This window comes from Chelon labrosus (assembly GCF_963514085.1).
Source record: "Chelon labrosus genome assembly, chromosome: 18".
NCBI lineage: Eukaryota > Metazoa > Chordata > Actinopteri > Mugiliformes > Mugilidae > Chelon > Chelon labrosus.
The window spans coordinates 5,433,902-5,459,126 of NC_140351.1; the positions used below are offsets into that span (position 1 = coordinate 5,433,902).

Genomic DNA, 25,225 nt, shown 5'->3' on the forward strand with positions numbered 1-25,225 from the left:
CATGTGGTGTTAAGTTTCCATCCTCGGCCAGGTGGCAACTGTGGCAAGCTGATATTTGAATGCTTCATTCCAGAGGCCATTCTTTAGATGCCTCGCATTGATGTGTTCAGAATAACACTACAAGGACTTCGTACAGTACATGCACATCCATGCATTACGATACTTGTTTTGTAAAAAACACTGACCCTGAGTTCACACCGTAACTCTATCTCTGACACGTCTACAGGGAGCGAGAGCACATGTCTGACGATGAGGGGCTTGAGCTTTCACAAATATCTAAAGAACAAAGGAAAATATGGAGCCCAGATGATGAATGTGAATGTGTGGTCTGATCAAAGGTTCGACCAAGCGCATCTAACGAAACATCTAAAAGAACTAATGGATGGATTGTGCACATATTCATAGAGGGTGACTTTAATTAAATGTATTTCTTTGTAGATATTTTCAACCCACCCAGACTGAATTGACTGACGGCTCTTTAAACTTCCTGTGCCATCGTCGGGTCGGTAATGGCGTACTTCGGCGAAACAAACAACGTTCCATTCGGAAAAAGCGTTACACCTTCAAAACATTAGCTTGATTGCTAAAGTGTCTAGATATCTCGCAAATAAACCTCTCGTTTTAGTCATATAACAATGAAGCACTGATTCTGAGTGCGTCTCCACAAGGAAGCAGATTTGGTTTTATTACAGTGACTACAGGAAACTATAATGGCGTAAGAAGATTACTGGAAAAGTCAACTCTGACTTGAGGTAACCCTAACCCTAATCCAAAACCATGATATTTTTCAAACCGTAACCTACTGTTCTAGTAGACTTAACACCTGGACAGATGATATGAACCTACGCACATCTGGTCCAAACTTTCCCCCCAATGTCATATACGTAGGAGACAGGGCTGGACTATAGGAGCCATGTTTCTTCTGGAATATTCTCATTAAACCTTCCACACTACCTAGCTGTCTTCTTCTTGGGCCACCTGCTCCAGCTTCTCTCCTTCCCCCACGTCCTCCTCAGAGACCACCCTCTGCGCTGCACCCTATATACTACATTAGCCAATTAATGGCCCGGCATGTTAACATTGAGGAAAGTGCTGCCCACACTAAACACGTTATTACTGTACAGTCCCAATTACCAGCTCTTCTCCTCTCTCCTCCTCTTACCAGGGTCTTCATTTTAGCGGACAGGGCAGTGTAGCTTTTAATGCGACCGGCTCAGGGAGGAGTTTATTCCGAGAAGGCGACAATCAGGCTTGGGTGCCTCGTCGGCGAGACCGCGGAGGATTTTTATTTTAATTACGCAGATAAAACAAAAGAACTCCGGTATCTCATCAGTGCCTCTTTGTGTTGTTTGTTTGTTAAAAGATAAAATAAAATGATTACTTATTAGCTCTTCTAAACAGTGGAGGGACGAGGCATTTCCTCCTGATGAACACACAGTCTAGACAGTGTAATGCTGAGGCTTTGAGGGCAGCTAAAGTTCAGCTCCTAATCCACTGACCTACGGGTGCCTTTAAGAAAATTATGTGTCAGCTTGATGACGCTGCCCTTTCTTTGACATCGCTCCCTCGAAAACCAGACGTTCACGCCGACTGAAACTGAATCTGTAATGACTCTGTTGCTCAAGGTTGGTTTCAGCGCATGAATGGTTAAAACAGAGGGCTGTGTCAGGCAATTACTTTCACACACTACATCGATCAGCCACAACATTAAAACCACTGACAGAAGAAGTTAATAGGATTGACCATCTTGTGACAATTCAGTGTTTTTCTGGGAAACTTCTGGACCTGGCATTCATTAGTGTGGATGTTACTCAGACAAGTAGCACCCACCTAGACCAGACCAGGCACCCCCACCCCATAGCAATGACACTTGTTGATGGCAGCAGCCATCCCCAGCAGGATGCAGCCACAAAACGGTTGAGGAACAACTCAAAAAAACATGAAGAACAGCACAAGGTGTTGACCTGGCCTCCAAACTCACTAGATCCCAAAGGCCCCCCACTAACAACATCCTGTTGCTAGACACCACAGGACACCCTCAGAAGGCCCATGTCCATTCTCTGAGGAGCCCCAACTGTTTTGGAGGCACAAGGTGTAGGTAGGTGGTCATAATGTGATGCCTGATCGGTATATATTGGTAGAATGAGAGGCTTGAGAGCAACATGTCAGCTCAAGTCCTTCCTCTCCACGCTGAATAAATCTCACTGTTAATCCAACGGGGCTGTTGTTTTGGACCAGACTGATTCTCCACATGTTTGTCAATCTTTAATCTGCCCAAAGGAGATGGGGGTGGGGGTGGGGGTGTGGGGTACTCATTTTGAAGTCAGCACACTTAGAAGTTTGAAAGCCAGCCTCTTCAATATGCATTGTTACCGTGGTGGATGAAACAGAATGTATTTGCTCTTTTACTCTCTCATCCAGGCGCCCTGAATGGATTTTTCTTCTCAATGCACCCTCATCAAAAACACGTCCCATTGTTCTGACGAGGCGGACGGAGGGCAGAATGTATCTGAATGTAATCAAAGCGCAGCAAATGACTCCGGATGCGTCCGCCAGTGCGAGAATCGCGCACCTACGACGTTACGGCCCCCGTCTCTTTGTCGCGAGCGTAATGCAATCACAGATATAATTGTTCCGAGTTTAATTTGCGGTGTTAATAATCACATTAACTTGCTGTAGGTATCAATATAATTACAAATGTAATCACACTTCCCAATCAGGCAGTTGGAGCTTCCTTTGAACTCGGTATGCAAATGAGACTCGAATAGGATACCGTCATAATGAGATGGTTTGACAGAGTAGAACGATATCCCTGGCGCTGCATTCAGTGGAGTAAAAAAATAGTATATAGCTTTATTTTTTTAATTTAATATATTGGTGGTGTCTGTAGGCTGAACATGGAACAAAGGAGAACTGCTCTTTTGTTAAATGAAAGAGCAAATTCTCACGCCTAATTCAGGTCCGCCATCAAAAAGTGAATTGCGCTGACTAATTCGGAAACGCTCGTCTCCGGGTTTGTGTTTGTCCGGAGTCAGCAGGAAGTCTAACAACAAACCAGGAGGAAACAGGCCACTGTCGAGGAAGTAAATAATAAGTTAAAAAAAAAAAAACGAGTGATGTGCTTTGCTGTGGTCCGGGGAGCGGGAACAACGGAGAGTGGCAGCGGAGTGCCGGCCGCTGATTAGAAGCCAAGCGGAGCCGAGCAGATAAGAGAGAATGGACATCATAATCAGCCGCCACAGAGAACGACGGAGAGAATGGAGTTCAGTCCAGGCGGAAAATGAAGAAGGAACATTGTCAGGTTGGCTTTGTTGCGCTCCCCACTTAGACCGGGGGAAAATATAGTCTCAGGGCTGGCATGTGTGGAGATAAGTCAGAGACTGATAGGAGCTACAGCAACACCAACCGCCCTGTCTCTTTCTCTCTCTCTTTCTCTCTCTCTCTGTCTATTTTCACCCCCCTGTGGCTTTGCATGAATGAGGGCACAGCCACCCAGGGTCCAATCAGAGCGCTTGTTGTTTCCGCAGTCCTCTCAACGTGAGCCAGTCAGATCGGGTTGTTCTCGGGCGCCGTCCACGGGCAACGAGGAAGCGCAATGATGGCCGCCTCCGCTGTGCTCAACGTAGATCTGTATCGGCCTAACCGCAGGTTCTAACGCCTCCTTGATGAGACGTGAAGCAGTCAATCACGGAAAACAAACGCTCCTGATAAGCTCTCTTCATCAAGTGGATGCACCGCACTGTGTTCTGGTAATGAAGTCAAAGTTATACGCACTCTCTTCTCCATCATTTTAAGCCCAAAAGTGGAGATATCAACGTTGGAGAACAGCTTTAGCAGAAATAAATGGATTGTATCTGCAAGGACCACTGACCAAAACCATAAATCGTGAGAATCACATCAAGGTCAGAGTTTTAAATAGACGCCCGTAGCTACCTTATTGCAGGGTAAGAGGGGCAGAATTTATGAATTAATCTGTCTCACCTCCTCGCCGACTTCTATTTTGAATCGCTAAAAGCCCCCGTGTCAAAACTGTCTGCTCGAATTAATGATCGCTAATGTCAGCTGAGCGGAGAATTTGGCCGCGGCCCATCCCGGAGCTGGCCGACGATCGCCTGGTACGGGCCGATCTATAATTTCATAAAAGCCCTCCCGAATGTCCCGTCTCAGTGTCAGCGATGCAATCAATCACAACGCGGAAGAACTGGGACAATCAAACGTAGCAGCTTGGAAGCATAACACAGAGGCGCTAGCAAAAGAAAAAAAGATATGAGTGGTAATGGATTTCCGAGCTGTCGTCCCGCTGAACCCTAACGCTTTGAATATCGACTTGGCTTCGTGGCAGCTTGGTTTATTATTACCTACCACAATTTCCCACAGGATTCCCTTTCCATTAACCGAGGGACAATCCTAGGCCGGGCTGAGCGATGGGACTTGGGAGCAGGTATAAAAATCGGCAGAATTGGGTTGCCCTCTTGCACTGGAAGCCGGGACTGGAGCTCACACATGCAGAACGGACACAAACAAGACGAGGAGGAGAATGCGCTGCGAGACAAAAGCGGCCCGGCAGAGAATTGGGTGATGGCGGGCGGGCGGGGGGAGAAAGAAAAAGAAGAAGTGGGAACAGGATTTATAGCGGCGGGCATGTGTTCTCATATCTCGTGCCCGCTGTGAGTGTGTGTGTTGATTCCTGCTCCTTAGCATGACCGTCGTTTGGGAGCGGCTCAAAGGGAACAGATCTGGACGGAGAATCGGGGGCCAGTCGGTCTCCAGGGCTCGCTGAGGGAAATGTGTTGGGCCCTAAACCAGAGCGGGGTTGACACCCCTCAATGGAGAGGACCTTCACTGCAAGTCATAGTTGAATACCAAAAAGGAGCCCGCTACATCTTTTCGAGCAAGGCCTCCAGATGTTCTATTCAGCAGGGAAGAGGGCTTTGTGACACTTTTTATTTTTTATTTTTTATTTTTTCACGGGGGGGGAGGTGTATGTGTTTGTTTGTGGTGGCATGCATTTGCAACAGCCATCCATCCTTTTCTCCCTTTGCTGTAAGAGGGAATGCTATCAAGGCCCATTGTTTCTATTCAATTAGCTGTCATTACCAACAGCGGTTTGATTACTGGGTTCATTTAGCTGCCGGGGAACAATGCCGGCAGCAAGCTGTCTTTTCATTCAACCTGCCACCAGTATTGTCTCCCCCCCCACTGGAGAGAATTAAACGGGGCTTTGCCTGTGAGGGATGAGGTGCACGCACCAGAACCGAGGCCCTATAGCCTCATCCCTCCTGGACGTCCGCGGAGGACGCAGAGCCAAGAGTGGGCGGGTGAAAAGGAACAGCGCATTCTTGAGCGATTAACAACCTGGGCGAGCCGCAGGAGAAGACAAATGCGGCGCTACATCGATCTCACCATTACAATGAGCACTATTCAATCATGCTAAATCCACAGGGGCCTACGAGCGCCGTTACGAGGTCAGCGCGCCCTGCGTGGGGCAGGCAACAACAATCCATAAATGATCTATTTAATGTACTGATATAAAAGAAAGGGACATTTCGCAAATTGACGTCCGAGTGCTTTCCCAGAATCTCCCAACCTTGCTCGGCCATTTTATTAATTAGGTAGTTTGCTAATTTTCCGGTCAGCAGTGTTTTTTTTTTTTTTTCTCTCTTTCTCTGTTTGGAGTTAATCGTTCAGGCTTTTAGCAGGGCAAAGCTCTGCCTGAGCGCTCACCTCTCTTGCTCCAGCCTCATCCGCAGGGTCTCCTCCTGCGATGCCTGCACATCCTCGGCTTTAGATTTGCTGGAGCTCCTCCTCTCCATCCTGTCTTCTGGCCGCTCATCCTTCCGCTGCTTTCCAAACCTGAGAAACAGAGGGAAAAAAAATGAAGGAAAGAAAGAAAGAAAGGGCAGAGTGGATTCAACTGAGGCCCAGACTTTAATAATTTCCAATCCAATGTGGGTCTTTCTTTTTACAGGATGTCTCTTCCTTTGTCCGGGAGATTCAGGTGAAATACTAGGGTAGGAAATTAAAGTGTCAAACTGTCAAAATCTCCAGGTTGGGTTTGTGCTGAAGAGACAGCTCAGGAGGAGCCTCCCGGCGTATCCGTTTGTTATTGAAAGAATAACTTTTTCATATAAATGCAATCAGAATGCATCAAGCCGTATCAAATGATAACTCAACGTGGTGAAATCTCAGCCCGCGAAGCCGCATCCGGGGCAGCAGAGAGGATTCGGCGTGCAGAGTTAAAAGCCTGAAAAGCAGGGAAAAATGGCAAAACTCCTGCTTCTCCAAAGACGGGATGAGCTCCCTGTTTCCTCCCTGAGCGGCACAGTTTACTCAGAGTGACACAGGCGGTGACAACTCGTGATTTAGCTTTGAGCGAGTAGGGAACAAACTACCAGCAGCCGGGGCTAAACGCAAGGAAGGCGGGAACGCTCGCTGGCGTCGCCTGCAACTTTCGAGGCGGCGTTGCTAACTTTTTTACATTTTAATGACGGGTGTGACACACCGGCGGCAGTAAATCCGTGACAGCTTTACGGCAAGGTGAGAATAAGCCGAGGCGACGGCTGTAAAATTCCTCCGGTCGGCTCTGCTTTGTGTCGGGCGGCTAAATAACTGAAGACCGGCCCGAGGAGTTTGAGAAAATGATGAGGGATGGAAAATAGAGAGGTGACAGGGAGTACAGTGCCTTTACAGGGCCGCGCACTCGTAAACACATGCGAAATCTAAACAGCTCTATCAGCCCGCTCGCCAGGGTCCGAGACTTTATCGCAGACACCGATGTGCTTTGGATGACAACCAAATTTACGCACGTGCACAGGATTTAGGGGTAAAAGATGAGGCAGGACGGGGAAAGGCGACGTGGTAAAGGCGTGATGTCATTTCCTGCGGCTCCACAACGGGACCAGATGCGGAGGAAGGCCAAAAAAACAGCAGTTTATAGAGAAAGGAAGGATTACAGACATCCAGGAAGTGCACATGATGGTCATTTAGCAGCAGAGACAGACGCACATCTGTACGCCACACACTCTACATGACTACAGTGTTTCTCTGACTACTTTGATCAGTGGTGTGAGGAAGTCAATATGCGTGTGTGCATGCAAAGGCTAATTAAACGGGTCCGTACTGAGTGAAACATTAGAACCGTGTCTACTTTTTTAACCTTTGAAAACAAAGATCAACAACGGTTTTATTTTAAGAATGAAGACAAGCCTGGTCTCTGCAGAAACTGTGCAGTTTTCAGGGTTATTGAAAACAAGAGTGGGCGGTGAATTTTAATATTTTAATGTTCAAGGATTGTATTGTTCTTGTGAAGATTAGGTACACTGATCAGCCACAACATTATGACCACTGACAGGAGAAGTAAAGAACATCGACCATCTTGTGACAATCCAGTGTTCTGCTGGGAAGCTTTTGGACCTGGCATTCATTCATGTGGATGTTACTTAGACATGTAGCACCCACCTAGACCAGACCAGGCAGCCCCCCCACCTTTCCCCATAGCATATGACACTCCTCGACTCCCCAGTAGGATGCACATGCACAAAAACGCTTTAGGAACAACTCAAAAAAACATGAAGAAGCAGCACAAGGTGTTGACCTGGCCTCCAAACTCACTAGATCCCAAACTGATCAAGTATCTGTGGGATGATCCACAGAGGCCCCTCCCCTCAAAGGCCTCCACTAATAACAATTTGTTGCCAGACACCACAGGACACCCTCAGAAGGCCCATGTCCATTCTCTGATGAGTGATTTCTGGCACATTAGACTTGTAATATTCCATGTTTTGGGGCATTTTCTATCCAACAGCAATCCGGCGCTACCACACATGACGCTAGAACCACCATCAGACATCCAAAACATACGAAACATATTATAGAAACCTATTTTCCTTTAAATGTTAACAACATATATGGATTTCATTTCTACAAAAGTTTACAACTGATGGATTCCTACAGTGTTTCTTCAATCAAAGCACTCCCACATCTAAGCAATAACACACTCTGCACGCTACGCAGGCAAATGAAACCCAGGCGGCACAAAATTTAAGTCCCTCTGATATACAGATGAAGTGCGAAGAGTAGATCGTCTCGTAACTGCTGCAAATGTCAAGGCCTGGGATAGATTAGGTGGTCTGCAAACTTGATGGAAGTGGGAGGAATTTGACCAAATTAAGAGTCTGATGACTCGGCAGTTGGATGCTAAAGCCATGAGCTGCTGACATGTTGCTGGAATGTGTCTGATCCACGGTAAACTTTGATGCAGATACCACAAGTCCTTTCCAGAGATCTTCAGAGAGCAAACAGCAACGCTTACATTTTACATATTACGTCTATGAAGTTCCAAAGCCACTTATGCGAACAAATCTGATGACTGTAAAGATAAAGCAATAGCAGAAAGTGTTCGGGGGCGCGGGGGGGCACGCGGCCTCAAGAGAGAAGAAATTCAATAAATATAATCACAGAGAAGGACTGGATTTTATTGAGTGTTTACATTACATAACGTAACTCGATGTTCTTGCATCGTACACGCGGACATTGATTATGATGGCAGTCCCGTTCAATTTCAGACTGAGAAAACATTAAGCTCTGCCGTCTCCCGGCCCCGCGACGCTTCACTCCGAGTTTATTTTTACCTTCCTCATAGCTGAGCTTTATTTGACAGTTTGAAAAACTTTCCCTGAAAGCTGAGGAATTACATCAGACGAGGTTGACGTTGGGCCAGTGGAAGCGAATATATATTCATGAAACGGGAGACTGGTTCCCTCATGGAAGTATATTATTCTACTTTACATTAAAAGCAAGCAGGACTTTTGCGCAAATGGCTTCTCTTTGGCGGCGACTGCTTTGGAATTGTAATCTTTTGAATGCGCGGTGGTCTGGTGGGACGTCCTAGTTTGTGGCTTTGCAAGGAGCCCAGGAGAGGACGGGCAGGGGGAGTGGTACGTGTGTTCCTGTTATAGCACATGTAGCATACATTACCTGATTAATTAATCAACAAATGGCTCTGGTAAGGCATAAAACTCCATGCTATGGGACTGGGAATGCTAATAATAATGAGGCTGCTATCTATCACCGGGGCAGGTGACAGCTTCCCTCGCCTCACTTCAAGGACTTTCATTAACTTCCTGGAGGAAATACACTTCCTCCACTCTTCCTCTTCCATTTTTTATTAATTATTTACTTATTTTGTTTCACCAGATAACTCGAGCTTATTCATGTCAATGCTCCTCCATCAATATTACTGCACCTCATTTATCCTTCCCATGTATATAGTGTATATTTATTTTAACTGTCTCTATTTCTTGTACATTTGGCAAATCGTTTGCTACTACTTTATTTGATTTATTTCATTATTATTAATCATTTTTTATTTTATTTTATTTTATTAAATTAGTATTTATTTCATTATTATTCATTTCATTATTTGATTGTATTTTATTATATTAATATTTATTTAATTATTATTCATTTCATTATTTTATTTTATTTTATTTTATTAGTAATTTCATTATTTTATTTTATTTTCATTTATTTTATTAAATTAGTATTTATTTCATTATTATTCTTTTCATGATTAAATTAAATTAAAGTTACTTTAATGGTTTTTACTTAAAAGAATATATATTTATTAACTTAATATCTTACGCCTATTTTTTTTTCTTTTATGTGAAATTGATCATCTTGTTGGTCAAAACAGTAATCCTAAGTCTAAATCTAAATCAGTCTCTCCTATCTGTTAAAAATAAAAATAAAAATAAAAACTCAAAATAACCTTAAAGCAGACAAACTTCTGCCCCTCAACTTTTTCCCCCTTCTTCTTCTTCTTCTTCTTATTCTTCTTCTGGCTCAACATCAATTCAGAGAGGGATTTGTTGCAGCGAAACATATTGGCGGATTAAGCTGAGCATGGCGTGCAGCGGCCCCAATATAAAAAGTCTATTCCCCCATCGCCGGTGGCCTGGGAAGGACGACCTAGATCAAAGCGGAGGCGGAGGAAAAGGACAATACTACCAGAGCTATTACGAGGCGGCTGGGACCGCTGCCGGTTCACCAACAACATGATTCTACCCTTCACTTCAACGGCCTGCAAGCTGGGGAACGGTGGAGCGGTGGATTAGCAGCGAGAACTTTAACTTCACTCGTGCACAAATACTAATATTATACATTCACACAAACAGATACTTGTACGAAAACTGCAAAACATATCGACTTTCATACATGCCTCTAGAAGATAAGTGTCTCATTTGAGAAATGAAGGGAATCCAATAAAAAAAAAAAACAGTAACGATCTGGAGTTAATCAGTCAGGTGGGAAGAAGAAGAAACTCTGCCTCTGCTGTAAAACTCTCTGCGCGTCGGCGTTAAACGGGACGGTTGTGTTGAGAGCGAGGCTGATGAGGCTTGATAATAAGATATTGATTGGCAGCTGCAACTCATGGCTGGAATGACAATGGAGGGAGTACAGTACACATGGCAGTCTGGGAAACGCAACTTAACTTTGGCCTAAATGTCTTACCAGTAGATTAACAACCCAGGAGCCTTCGTATTTGAGATGTTGGATGTTAATATCACTTTACACTACAATAGCTAGTTGAATTGAGTATGGAAAATTCCTTAGAAACAGGAGAGTACCTGGATAAGCTCAACTCAAACTCTGCTAAAGTCCTACGTGAAATCAATTGAGATGGTTACGGTTGGAGACACAGCTGGACCCTCATATCTAGACTCAAGTCAGGCAAAGGATGGCGAAGCATTTTCCCAAGACATCTTCATACGTAAACCCAGCATAGGTTGACTGCCAATGAAAAACACGTGACTGTTTGGCAGAATAAAGAGAGACTAGGTCCACTTTTGGAGGAGGAAGGGCAGTTGGTGGCGTAAGACAAATGCTGGACATTCATATATAGCAGACTAGGGTTTGTCGGACTTCAAGTACAACACAGAGTCACGTCGTATGCAGAAGTTCTCCGACGACGCTGTAATTTCGGGGTGTATCCGGGATGGACAAGAGCAGGAGTACAAGAATCTGGTGAACAACTTCATCTAATGGTGCGGAGCGAACCACCTTCTGATCAATACAGCTAAAACCAAGGAGATGGTATAGGTTTTCCGGAGGCCCCATCTGCAGCCAGGACCCATCAACGGGGAGTGTGTAGAGGTGGTTCAGACCTACAAGTATCTGGGTCAGAGCCATCTCTATTTCCTCAGGAGGCTAAGGTGGTCTAACATCTGCCGGAAGCTGCTGGATATGTTCTACCAGACTATCGTTGCCAGTGTCCTCTTCTACGTTGTGGTGTGCTGGGGAGGCAGCACTAAGAAGAAGGACACCTTGCGGTTGGACAAGCTGATCCAGAAGGAGGGCTCCGTGATAGGGACAGAATTGGAGTCCCTGACATCGGTGGCAGATGAAAGGACCTTGAACAAAAGCCATACGATTATGAACAATGTCCACCACCCTCTACAGGACACCATGGTCAGACAGAGACGGGCTGCTGTCTCCGTCCTGATCCACGGACTGCTCCTATTAGTCACCATTTCATTAGGTTTAGGCAACATAAGCACTCAGTTAGGTTAAGGTGAAAGAACTACCTGGTTAGGTTTGGAAAAAGATCACGGTTTTGCATTAACAGGTGTTACAAATCAAACGTCCACCGTGTGCAACAAGCTTCTCAACAAGCCATTTTCCTGTCAAGGCTGCTATGTGTAAGCATTTGTCATTTTAATCGGTTAAAAACAACTGTAATTTCCAGATTCTGACATGCCTGTGCTCCATTTACGTCCTCATAAAGCTCCTACGTTTCCTCTTCAATCCTCCAGACCTACTATCTGATTGATGGTCTCCTCCTAAGCACCTAGCTCGCTGCGCCGGGGCAAACAGCAGGTAAGCGTGATAAACACACACCAGTACGGAGGAAGACAAAGAATGACGGCCAGATGCCATCTCAAAACCATCCAAAAGCATAAATACAGAGCAAGTCGGCGAGATGCAGATTTGATCGGTCGAACGGTGACACGCAAACCGAATCTAGAGAGACGCAGGGAATATTTATGACGTTCAGGCTGCAATGCATGAGCTGCTCTGAGCTATTCATCACCGCTTGGCAAAGATAATGACTGACTGGCTATCAAACCCACGTCTGGATGAGATCTAACATGTGACGGTCAAACATATGCTTTATTAATGTTATGATGGCCATGAAACATTGAGAAGAATGTCTTGAATTCAACATCTGGTAAAATATATATATATTTTATTTCAAATGGCGTCCCACAGATTACTGAGCAGCTGGCTTTACTGCATGTGTCTACTTTTACTGGAAAATAAGTTAGTAAATAGGTACCCCATTCAATATAATACACCATCATATATCACAGAGAACAGAAGGGTTTATTCCAGCAGCAGTGGATGCCTCATACATCATCTCCATCGATTTATAGGGTAATAATACTTCAAGGCTGCAACACAACAGAGGAGCAAAGAGTCAAAGACAGTGGGGAAGAAAAAAAAGTAAATTATGCAAAGCCTCAAAGCCAGTTTGATTGTAGCAATCATTTAATCTGTGGAGTAGATTTGAGAGAAGCTAATCTGCTCCGACATCTTCTGTGGGGGATTTTCTGGGGTTTGTTCGCAGCCGAGTTGTGGAAGAGGAGACGGCAAAAGTGGAGGTTTCTGAAGGTGAACGCCGACACGTGACGGGGCGCCGCTCGTCACGTGACGTGTTAAAGCGCTTTGGCGTTATTCGAACCCGCAAATGGAACCAGGTGAGCCAGAAAGAAGAAGACTGCATCTATCAATTTGAGTAAGTGATGAGAAGATAATTTCAAGGGCAGACAGACAGAATCATTACGGTTTCTGCTCGGCCAACCTGAAAGTTAATCCGAATCTCCCAGGGCGAAGTCTCCCACAGACGTCTGATGCCCCCCTCCCCCTCCCCCTACCCCCCATTCCCTCAAACTGTATTTGTAGGAGGAAAATAAATAACTGTGCCTCCACCCCTGCATTTCATGGTGATAATCTATAAAGTACCATTAAAAAAAAAAATACCATTTTCTCTCAGTGAAGCATCAGGAGATGTTATTATCATGATATTGATTGCAAAAAGAACAAATCACAAAGTTAAGACTTGCACAGCAAAAAAACAACAACACATCTTTCTTTTTCTATCTCCACCTGTCCAATGTATGTCAATATGAAGCCTTGTGGGATCTCTAAAGAGCACTGCCCCAACGGCATAACACTGACAGTGGCATGTAATTTTAATCATGCCTTGAAGAGTAGGGTGAGATTTAACTGTACTCCTCGCTAGCTAAGCTGCAGCTGTGATGAGCAAACACTCTCCACCCGGTGAGACATATAGACGTCTCGTAAGAAAAATCCGATAGGACAGTCACAGAGAGAGAAAAAGCACGAGTTTTCATTCATTTATTAATTTATTTTTCTTCCCAGGGAATCACGCTGTGACCCGGCGATCGTTAAACAGGCATTAAAGGGACATTCGTTATCGTGGAGTGGCTTCAGCGTTGTGTCGCTGCCACCGGTTTCCTGGGACACCGGCTCCAGAGGAGTATGAGAGGATGCTTCCGACCGCCGCTGCCCGATTATCCCTCCCCGTGGAACTCATTATCCACAACCAGTAATGTCAGTCAGTGCTTTCCCTTCTCAGCCAGACTCCTTTTACACTAGACTCTGGAATTTGACAAAAAAAGCTCAAGAACGACTGCAACCTGAGATTCATCAATGAATGCATAAGATAAGGTTACACCTTGGGGTTCGACGCCGTCTTGAGGTTGATGATATGGAATGTGTCTTCAAAATACCTCAGCTGCACATTTCCCTTGCCTTTTACAGGTCACAAGCAGATATGACATCCCTGCGCTTTCGCCTCATTGGACGAGGGCTTGCACACACATAACCAATCGATTTCCTCCCAAGAAGATGGTGGGAAGCGGGGGGTTTTGGTGATTGGCTGCAGCTCTAGAGGAGTGAAGTTGGGCCTAATTCTCGCAGCGATGGTGTGAAAATAGTGGGGAGATGTACGGGAGGGGAGGGGGGGACGGGAGTCAAAATGGTTCACCCTGGGTGGGAAAGCGTCGTTGCTCTGCACCGTGGAGACATGACATGCATTTATTCATGACATCAGTCCGAGCCCCGGTATGGGGGACAACACCACGGGAAGAAGCAGAGGAAAGAAAAAAAAAAAGATTCTCGCCATAAAACTTCCACGCCTGTTAGCTCTCCCAGTCGAAACAAAGAAGACGCCGACGCTGTGCGCGGCCTTTCGCCACGCTAAAACGTGGAGAAACAATTTACGGGCGTATGAATGAATTGCGCGCCACCTCGGATCGCCGTATTTAAATTGTGTTTTTCTCTCAAGCGACACCGCTGCCTACCCACCTGTTTACCATAAAGAGGTTATCATATGGAAATGAAGATTTTCTGGCAGGTGCATGGAAATTGACGCCGTACCAGCCTTTTGAGGAAATAGCGTTCTGTCTTAAATTCATCTTTGTTTCCTGACATGCCGGTCAGTATTTCCAGTCATGTCTGCTCCAATCCGTTTTTTTTTTTTCCCTTCTCTTCACGCTTCTCTTTCTCTCTCTCAGCTTGGTCTGTTTTTCTTTTTGGATGTGTGTCCAATGGCCTGATCCAAGAACTACAGTACATCTAGTTGTTAGTAGGGACAAAGACAGACAGAGACTCCTAGTCGCTTCTTATCTGCAACCACCAACGGCCCAAAGAAGGAGACAAAAGCTAAAGAACTTGGACTAGAATAAATGCACAGATCAGGCATAACCTTATGACCACCTTCCTAATATTGTGTAGGTCTTCCTTGTGCCTCCAAAACAGTTGGGAGTCCTCAGAGAATGGACATGGGCCTTCTGAGGGTGTCCCAACAAGCTGTTGGGTGCTATGGGTTGAGGGGAGGGGCCTCTGTGGATCATCTCACAGACACTTGATCAGTTTTGGAGGCCAGGTCAACACTAGGTGGGTCTGGTCTAGGTGGGTGCTACATGTCTAAATAACATCCACATGAATGAATGCCAGGTCTAAACGTTTCCCAGCAGAACATTGAATTGTCTCAAGATGTCATTCACTTCTCCTGTCAGTGGTTTTAATGTTGTGGCTGATCGGGGTATATAAATGTAGAGGGTTAGGGCGCTGGAGGTCTATTACCGGGTTGTATCCTAGCTTACATGTATTTTATTGTGTTTGTTTGTTCCATCATGTGTCACTACGGGCGTGAGTAGGAGGGTACGGCACATTATCAAAATTCCGCGGCTAATCCGCTCTTATTGAGAAACGCATTTTCCAGTCGCAGAGACCAGACGGGAGACTGACACCCCGAGCTGCGGCGACATCCAAGACGCTGGAATTACATCAGAGCGAACGACTGAGGATGTTCTCTGCCTTTAAGAACGAGCAGCTATCAGTATCAAAGCAAGTGTTGGATGGAATGTGTGCGTGCATGCGTCCGTGTGGGAGACAGTACATCCACAATTAAAAGTTCTCGCTTGTGCGTGGGTTTGTGTGTTTGCTGAGCTAAAAAGAAAGCATTTATTATTTTTTATGCAGCGTGGTGCTAATTATTCACATTTAGGGAAAAGCAGGCGCGCAATCTGTGTGTGCGTTTTATCTTTTTACGCGTGTGCCTGTATATCAAGGGACAGCTTGGCTTTTCCATATTTCAAACAGCAGTAGAAAGGACGAGGCCCAGCCCAACATGATTGCCTTTAATGTTTCACATAAATCACAGAGTTGTGTGTTTGTGTGTGTGTGCGAGGGAGGGGAGGTTGTTTTTTTTTTTTTTGCACACGCTCAGAGGAACGTTTCAAATTCCTGACACCCCTGATTAAAGCCTCTCATTACAACACAAATAAACAGTCCAAACACATTCATACATCCATTTGTTAAAGTGTATGAGCACGGGGTGGGGGGAGGGGGTTTCTGGAGGACAATTTACACAGAAGAAACGCTCGAGGAGCTTGCAATGGGAGGGGAGGGGTGGGTTCAGGTTCAGGTACTGAGGTAAGCTTTGTACAGTATGCGCGTACCGATCAGACATAACATTATGACCACCTTCATAATATTGCGTAGTTTCTCTTGTGCCTCTAAAACAGCTGTGATTCATTGTGTTTCCCACAATATTTCATGAAACCCTGCCATTTTTCTTTTCCACATCTTAATAAAAAGGCCCTAATTATGATGGTATCCCGACTATTAAAAACTATTTATACAGTATAGCTAAGGCACATATCGTCGTATAAAACATGTTTTGAGAAAACTGTTGAATTTCAATCTGCTAGCTAGCACTTACAAATTTAAGCTAGTTCACGTTACGTCTGGAGTCGTTTCCTCTGGGTTTTGACCAACTCTCTTTAAATAACTGTAAACCTCCGTGGTCTAAAACATCAAGAGCACAAACACTGGGTTTGCAGAAGTCGCAGTAACGTAAAATATTGATCAGTGAACAACGCAAGTAGCTTCTCGTGCCACGTGAGTTGACCGTGCTGTTTTCTACGCAAATTAAAGTCAGTGTGTGAGTAAAAAGCGGAGGGTCTGGAGGGGGGAAGAGATGCTTTCGGGGAAAATACGCAAAACAACGCAAGCACAGCGTTGTTTGAAACGTGCAAAAATATTTCAGATTCGTTATGAGACCATGGAGGAGTAAATTAGCTGTAAGAATGGACATGGGCCTTCTGAGGGTGTCCTGTGGTGTCTGGTAACAGAATCTTGTTAATGGGGGGCCTTTGAGGGGAGGGGCCTCTGTGGATCATCCTACAGATACTTGATCAGTTTGAGATCTAGTGAATTTGGAGGCCAGGTCAACACCTTGTGCTGTTCTTCATGTTGTTTTAGTTGTGTCAGGCTGCATCCTGCTGGGGATGGCTGCTGCCATCAAGGAGTGTCATTGCTATGGGGTGGGGGTGCCTGGTCTGGTCTAGTTGGGTGCTACATGTCTAAGTAATATTAAACACCAATGAATGCCAGGTCCAAAAGTTTCCCAGTCAGTGGTTTTAATATTGTGGCTGATCAGTGCATGCTGACGGTTTTTCTCCCCATAACCATCTTGCACTTTCTTTCTCTCACTTTAAACACAATTAAACAAGTTGTCAGGTGCCAGGCCTCAACCCATGCACAAACACACGTTTAAACCCTCACATTTGGCTCAAGCCTAACCAACCTACTGTCTACGCACTAAAGAGAAGCAAGGGCGCAGGAAGAAGCGAGGTAGAGGGGGCAGCGCTGTGGCTTCTCGGTGGAAGAGCTCCAGCATGGTAGGTGGTTCAGGCTGTGACCTAGATACAGAACGGCATGCCGCATTCCTAATGGGCCGTTTTGATCACTGCCACTCTCCGTGTCCTCGTGTCCCTCGAACGCGAGCAAACGGAGCAGCCAAAGCCTCCTCGGCTCCTTTTAACGACGCCAACCTTAACTAATGGATGAGGAAGACGGAATTAATTTCGTAATAGCTGTTCGACCTACAGCAGATGTGCAGCCGCTCACGGGAATCAGAGACTTCTGTTGAGGGTAGTTTTGGGTTTGTATTTACAGCAGCTTTCAACACCCATTAAGGCGTGTAGGTGAGAAAAAAACCCTGCTTCTTGTCATGATACAAGATTACTTCAAATTAATTTAGTTCGTCAGGCCTCTTGTCGTTTCTGCTTTGATTATCCTTGCTGCTCGGAATTGTTTCCCGACTAATTTACATGCTGATGAGTCTGGAGACGGGTGAGTTTTTTTTTTTTTTTGACGCTCGGCTGCCCCGATTGCCGAGACGCTCGCCTTAAGGACGGGGTCGAGGGGAGAAGCTGGGCAGGTTCTTCTGTCTCGTAAACGTCAGACGTTGAAGTGTGCAGGCGTGGGCTCACACCAGCCCGAGCACCGCGGATGTACTGGCGGAACCGCTGATCCGTGATGTACATCCCTCCCGGTCTTCAGGAGGGAGACGGCGAGAGGTCTTTCTGTCAATGCCATGATGAATCTCCAGGGTAGCCAGAGAGGAGGGGGAGGAGGAGGTGGAGGAGGAGGAGGGAAGAGGGGGATTCGTGTGGATATATGGAAACGAGAGGGAGGGAGTGACAGTAATGGAGAATAAAGTGAGGATGAGCAAGAGAAGGGATCCCGAGGAATCTCTCGGGCAGTGACTGTACATCACAAGCTGGGTTAGATAAACGACCCTGGACACTCCTCCTCCTCCTCCTCCTCCTCTCCGGCTGGAGGAAGCTGGTTGTAAAACGCCTGCAAGAACACAACCATGTGTATATCAAACTAAACAAGCTACACGCAGCGGTTTCAAGTCATTCAGAAAACCTGAGACAAACCCACGTCCTCATTTTCCCACTTTGCCGAATAAAGCGCCCACTCAACCCTTCTGTGGCACTATGTGACGGCATTATATGTCAGTCAGAAGGTCCAGTATGGACTTAATTCCTTTTCTGGCATGGCTGCAGAGTAGTTGATCCACAGTTAGTTCGTCCACAACCTCAGAATCTGAAAAATATTCAGCCATGTTGCAAAAAAAAACTAGCAGTAGCAAATTACAGGAAAACAAGCCGACCGTCGCAGCGCTCAGAGACGACATCATCCAGGTCAGAAGACATCCGGGGTCTGTAGGTCGATCTACAGACCCCGGATGATGATAACAGGTAACTCTGGACTCAACGGGGAATAGCACTAGCGTACGATAACAAAATATTGGTGAAATGAACGAGTTTCGCGGCAGATAATGTGTTATTTAGAGACTGCGTTTCGGTGCCCCAGTCACTCCCACTATATGGATATACGCAGATCTAACAAATCACACAAAAGTTATATGGGTGAGTAAACAACCGTGTTTTATACCAGAAATAAGGTCCAGGTTGTAAAAAACAGTAGTTCCCCTTTAACATTTAAAGGCCTCGAACCGGCCGCGATACGCATCTGCAGGTGGAAATATTAGCCGACCGTCGCGGGTGCGCGCGGCGCTCAGTTACGTCGTCATCCAGGTCAGAAGACATCATGATCGCACTCAAAGGGGAGCAGCACTCGCGTATGGTAACAAAATATTGGTGAAATGAATGAGTTTATGAGATAATGCGTTATTTAGAGTCTGCGTTTTGGTGCCCCATTCACTCCCACTATATGGATATATGCAGATCTAAATATCTCCCGAAGGAATACGAATCACACAAAAGTTATATGGGTGAGTAAACGACCGTGTTTTATACCAGAAATAAGGTCCAGGTTGTAAAAAAACAGTAGTTCCCCTTTAACATTTAAAGGCCTTGAACCGGCCGCGATACGCATCTGCAGGTGGGAATATTAGCTGCCCTTTGACTGCTCTCACTCTCTTTCTTTTCCTCTCTCTCTCTCTCATCCTTGCCTCTCCCCCTCTCGTCCTCACCTAACTCACAAACCGAGAGGGACCAGCTCACGCATCTTGCACCGAGAGTCCAATTAAGATCCCCTCGCGACAAACGCGTCGAGGAATGAAATCCCGATCTATAGCCACAGAGAGAATCTCCATTTCTCCGACGCCAAAGAAAGATCAGAGCAAGAAAGACAGTGAGAGAGAGAGAGAGAGAGAGAGAGAAACAAGGGGGGAGAAACTGCGAAGAAAAATAGACAATTTTACTTATACATGCCGAACACATGTTCCAGACGCAGACGGAACAAGAGGAGAGCGGCGCCCGGCTTTAATTGGCTGCCTTTGATGGAAATCAGAAGTGTAATTCAACATCGATTGATATTACCTTTGTAATTCAAAAGCAATTTTCCCAGCTCTTTATTTTTTCTCCCCCTCCCTCCACGCTACCCATCCTCTCACTCGCATGTTAACGCCGCGTGTGCACATCAGCATGTGGCAACTCGGCGAACGGGAAAGGTCACCGCAGCCAAAGGCCTCGATTTCATTACATGCTAAGCCCGCTGGATGCTGAGCAGACTAGCAATGATTCCTACAGTAGCAGGCAGCCCACTTCATTTACATAGCACACATCGGGGGAAATAAACAGATTCCCCCGTGTGCATTTCTCACCTCTGTATGTGCAATATCAAGCGGGCTTTGCGTTTCTAACCCGCACCAAAACATACATTCAATATAGTTTATTACACGGGGCATTAGCGATTCATTTGTACCATTTCGAGTAAACAAAACAGGGTCGCGCCGCTCTCAGATCCACGTACGTGTTCTTAATGTTTTCTCATTATTTTTTATTTTCTTCCTTTTTTTGTTTTCCGAAAAGGCGCCCGTCCTCTGAGAGAGACGGCTTTTTTTCTTTCCCCGATTGATCAAAGCGATCCGCGGGCCAGAGCGAAGAGAAACGGCATCAAAGTGGAATCAGAAGTGTCTCAAAGTGTGGGAAGAAGAAAAAAAATATATAACAAATATCTAAGAGAGAGGGAAGTAGTTGAGAAGCATCGGGCTGTTTCTTTTTTTTTTTTTTTTTTTCTAGAGCGGTTTGGCTGATGAGAGGGGAGAAGATGGAGGAGAGAAGAGGGAAAGGGTGTGAGTCTGCTTGGGATTCCGCTGGGGTTGGATCATTAGCAGTCCGAGGCCCGCCAGAGTACGGAGGGGTGCGCTGCTGCACTTAATTTGAGGTCTTTAATAACACACTTTATGAATTCAGTCATGTTTGCAGCCCTCTGCAGGAGACGCGGCGTGAGAGACATCGGTGGATCTCATTTCAGGCCGACAAGATTTCAGATTCAATTAACTCCATCGTGCAGCAACACCACCTCTCCTCTCTCCTCTCTCCTCGCACACACACACACACACACACACACACACACACACCGGCCTCCCCATATCTCGCCGCACTGCGTGATCATTCTAAACCTAATTACTCCACGGCTGTCTGATGGAGGCCCAGCGCTGCCCAATCACATTTGCATCGAGTGGTCGAGAAGCAGGGGAGGAAGTGTGGCCGGACAGCCGGACCCCTCCTCCAGCTCCACGTGCATGCCCTATTTTATTATAGTATGGTGGCTAAAGTGTACTCTCCTCCCCCTGTACACTTCAACCCCCCCAGATATTGACAGTGACATTCAATTTTCCGACAGGGTCTGATTGAACCTGGCTCGCAAGAAGAGTTTTTGTTGTTTTACCGCTTTTAATCTCTCGTCGCCGCATTCAGTGACAGTGGCGCTAATCTTCTCAGCGGGGGAGAGGGAGGGAGGGAGGGAGGGAGGGAGGAGGAGGGGCTTTGGTGTTAGTTGTTTGGCCCCCCCTGCTAGGCCTCTTTGGTGCATGACTGGCAGGAGAGTAATGGGATGTCACACTCAAGAGGACATTTCTGCGAGGGAATTTGAAGTTCGGCCCGCGAAAAATGACCGTGCGTCAGCTCTGAAGTCATGTCAGGGTGGGGGGAGGGGCGAGGGTGGAGCCCTGGGGTGGGGGAGGATGTTTTTTCCCAAGGAGTTGAAAAAGCTGACCCGCTCCGAGCGCGGTGGCCTCGCTGACATGATATTTCTTTTAGCCGCGCGGCCGCTTGAAGGTGATATTGAGGCACTGCGGCTTTGCACTCGGCGAAGCTGCCAAAAGCTGCCAAAGGTCGCAGCCGAGTTCACTTCTGAAATTTTTACCCATGACGGGAGAAATTTGTAGCTCACTTTGCTTTTACCCCTGCCCGCTGAGAGGTCAAAGGTCAGGGTCGGCAACACAGAAGTTCCTCTGGAGCTGACGAGAGGTCGCCGTGTAGCTCATGGGGCGTTTTCAAGGAAGGGGAAATCTTCGCCGACGCAAGAAAAGACATTCCTCTGATCGCTGACCAACCTGCTGAGATTGTTTTAATATTTCTAGCCGGCTGTCAGCGATCTATTATCTTTTATAACCTGAACTGCATAACTCGCATTCTTCACATCACTCCAGCTGCCACGGAGCTTGGTGCTGCGCCCCGCGGTTGCCTTTACAACCTCAGCCCAGACATTATGATGAGTGAGGCAGAGCAAAAGAAGAACAATTATCATTTTCTCGCAGATTACATTCAGCAGATGTCAGGGCCCACATGTGGAGGCGGCTAATTGCTGTCTCCAAATCAAGTGCGGCGTGGTACTACGAGCATATGCGTGTGTGTGCTGGGGGAAAGTGGAGGGGTGTGTTGAACCATCAGGCACGCTCTCGGCCCGAGTCGTATAAAAAAAAAAAGAAGAAGCTAATGCGCGTGTCATGTCGGAGTACTAATGATCAAACCGGCTTACCCGCCATCAGCTGCTCACACCCACACGAGCAGAAGGAATCGTACGTGGAGAGGACACGGAGCTTTCGCGAGAACACGCTAACTACCTACTTTCATGCGACGCATAAGGCCGTCGTGCTTCCGTGGCATGATATCCATGTTCCAGGCATGCTCACGCATGTTCTGTCAACCGCCCTCCCCTCCTCCTCCACACACACTCAGCCCTCTAAGCGTGCTTCCACACTGCCTAAGAATAATAAAGATTGAAGGATAGAAAGCATCTTCCACTCCAGCTCTCACTGCTTTCCTACCCACTCTACGCCCCGCTCTCCGTGCAGCCTTGAGTGGGGCTGAATTTGCGGGGAGGAGCGAGCAGACGAGGTCCCCGGGGGTGATGGAGGGTAGGGGGAAAGGGGGTGGGTCGGTGGGGCGCGCGGCTGTCACACCGAGCTCCAGTGTCGGCTGATGGCTCAGCGTGAGGCGTGCCACTTATCAGATTGGTGCAGAGTGCGGTGAGGAGGGGAGCGCTGGGGGAGGAAGGGTGAGGGGGCATGCCAGAGCCCATTAACGCCGCCTTTACGTCCAGGCAAACATGCAGATTCTCGTTCAAACTAACACGCACACATTTAAAATAAAAAAAAAAAACAAAAAACGAACGAAATCTGCAAAGATCCTCCGTCCTCCCTGCAGGCAGACAGCAGCTCGATGCCGTGACTGCCGCTGTGAAAAGCTTCCTTCTTTCCTCATTCCCCCTCTCCCGTTCCTTTTCATCCTTCTTTCCCATTCTCCCTCGGTGCCCCAGTTCACTCCAGTGAACACGCTTCCTCCTTCCACCCTCACCCAATCCACCCCCACCTCTCTCTGGTACTCATCCCACCCCTTCCTTCCATTTTTTTTTGCAGCCTTCAGCCTCTTGTCTCCTTCATGCTGCCGTTACTTATATTTCTCTCGTGCATGCGACTCATCGACAACTCAATTTGAATATTAGATGTTTGAATACACAGGAATACGAGTCAAAGCGCACCGCAAACTCCAACCTCCCAGCACCGTAAAGCTCTTGCATGCATGTAAAGACATAAGAAATCATATAAGTCTTTACCCCTGTTTTTTTTTTTTAGTGGATGTTTTTTAGCTTGAATGTGCACGGACAAAACGCGGTCGCACACACGATCACACGAACAAGCAAGAGATTGGGCTTTGATGGAGGAGGTCAGTCAGTCACAGAGCAGATAAACAACACCTCATTAGCCATGTTGAAGGGAGTCTTGCAGGCCGGACGAGACATCATTGTCCGCTAGCATGCTAACAGAGCCCTGGGCAAAGCTTCCGACATCCGAACAATCCCGACAGGACTGGGAAATAATGATGGCATGTTTTCCACTAGAAAGAACATGAATAATCGCGCACATTGGTTTATGGGGGGATAATGCGTCCCCATTGCGGTCCCCCCTGCAGTCATATATGCATGCATGCATGCATGCAGCAGACATCCTTGAAATAACAGTGATGCCAGGCTGCCTAGGGCTAGTTCTTCATCCTATGCATGCATGCACTTTGGTGTCCATTCGTAAGATTATAGGCTATCCTTTACTGGATGGTGCAGGGCTGCATACCAGGCAGCCTCCCATCTTATAGCCAGTACCTTGTGGGGCGGCTGTGGCTCAGTAGGTAGAGCGGGTTGTCCACGAACCAGAGGGTTAGCGGTTCGATCCCCGGAACGTGCCACATGCCGAAGTGTCCTTGAGCAAGACACTGAACCCCCAGTTGCTCCCAGTGCGTGGCACTGGTGTGTGAATGTGTGTATGCTTGTGTGAACGAATGGGTAGATGTGTCTGAGACTGTAAAGCGCTTTGAGTGCCAATAGGTAGAAAAGCGCTATATAAAAGCAAGGCCATTTACCATTTACCATTTACTGTTTAAATCCAGAGAGGCAGAGAAGCCGGGGCTCTGCTGTGCTGCTTCTTTACTTTGGGCTTTAGGCAGTCAATTTTCTTTCCATCACGCACTCGTACACTTTCTCTCATTCTAAATACTCACAGTATTTATCTCACACTCTCCGCCTCTATCCCCAACTCTCTCTCTCTCTCCCTATATTAGGCCATCCTACTTTCCCCTGGCTCTGATGTTAATGCACTCCCAATCAGGCTGTCCATTAAGTGGACGTGCGCTACACGTTCATCAAGCCCGTCCGAAGGCCTGCATGCAAATGAGCTCAAATTGCAGCGCGCTGCAAACTCCTTGAGAGCTCCTCGGAGGGGGGGGGGGACTGCGAGTGTGAGACATGCATCCGCGAGAAAACGCAGCGAGCGCCTGGCTGTCCATTTTATGTAAATGAAAACCACAGAGACAAGCAGTACAAAGGATTAACCCAATCAGGACGTCTTTTTGATGTTTTGATGCAACGCTGAGACACTCGCATGTGAAACTCGCTAATGCAAATTTTATCTGTGATGTGCAAGCCCGCGCGTTCGGTTGCTGTCAGCCGAACCCTTGCACAGTAAAAGTTCTCCGTTCTGATATCAGTCAAAACTTTTGCAAGAATTACTAAAAGCGAGACACACACACACACACACAACACATCTTACACTTTCTTTCCCCCCCTTTTCCCTTTTGACCGCCAGGCATTTCACATCACTCCATTTTGTTCTTTACAAAAAAGTTGTTATTGTATCCAGTGGGACGCATTCGTTCTCACCTCAGTTCTTTGACGTCTCTAACTTTCTAAAACTGCTGGGTGTGTGCTGTGAGAGAACGGGGAGAGAATAGAAAAGGACAGTGCAGACGTGCAGGTGTGAGAGCTGTCATAGCTTAAAGCGGAAAACGGTTCGTGGTATCGGAGGGAAGGGAAGGAAAGGCTCCTGAGTCAGAGAGCCATGCTGGTTCAGGGGCGCTGCCTCTTTGCATTCAGGAGGCACAAGGCCCGGCGTTAAATGCATAGAGCGGTCGCTGGTGGTGGCGGGGGGTGGGGTTGTCAGCGAGGCCCGCCGTGTGCCAACTCCTAAGTGGCTGTGGCACTCAAAGATAATGAAGAACGATGATGAGGCCAAGGAGGGCACGCCGAGGGGCCCGCG

At 46.8% G+C, this 25,225-nt stretch overlaps 1 protein-coding gene across 1 annotated transcript in view; it reads right to left on the reverse strand.

Moving 5' to 3' along the window:
- Nucleotides 1-25,225, reverse strand: part of LOC311503862 (partitioning defective 3 homolog) — a 364,850-nt gene that overhangs the window by 87,725 nt on the left and 251,900 nt on the right. The window contains exon 20 of the mRNA XM_084566761.1: nucleotides 5,725-5,853. Coding sequence (XP_084422887.1) covers nucleotides 5,725-5,853 — 129 coding nt within the window. The remainder of the gene's footprint in view (nucleotides 1-5,724; nucleotides 5,854-25,225) is intronic.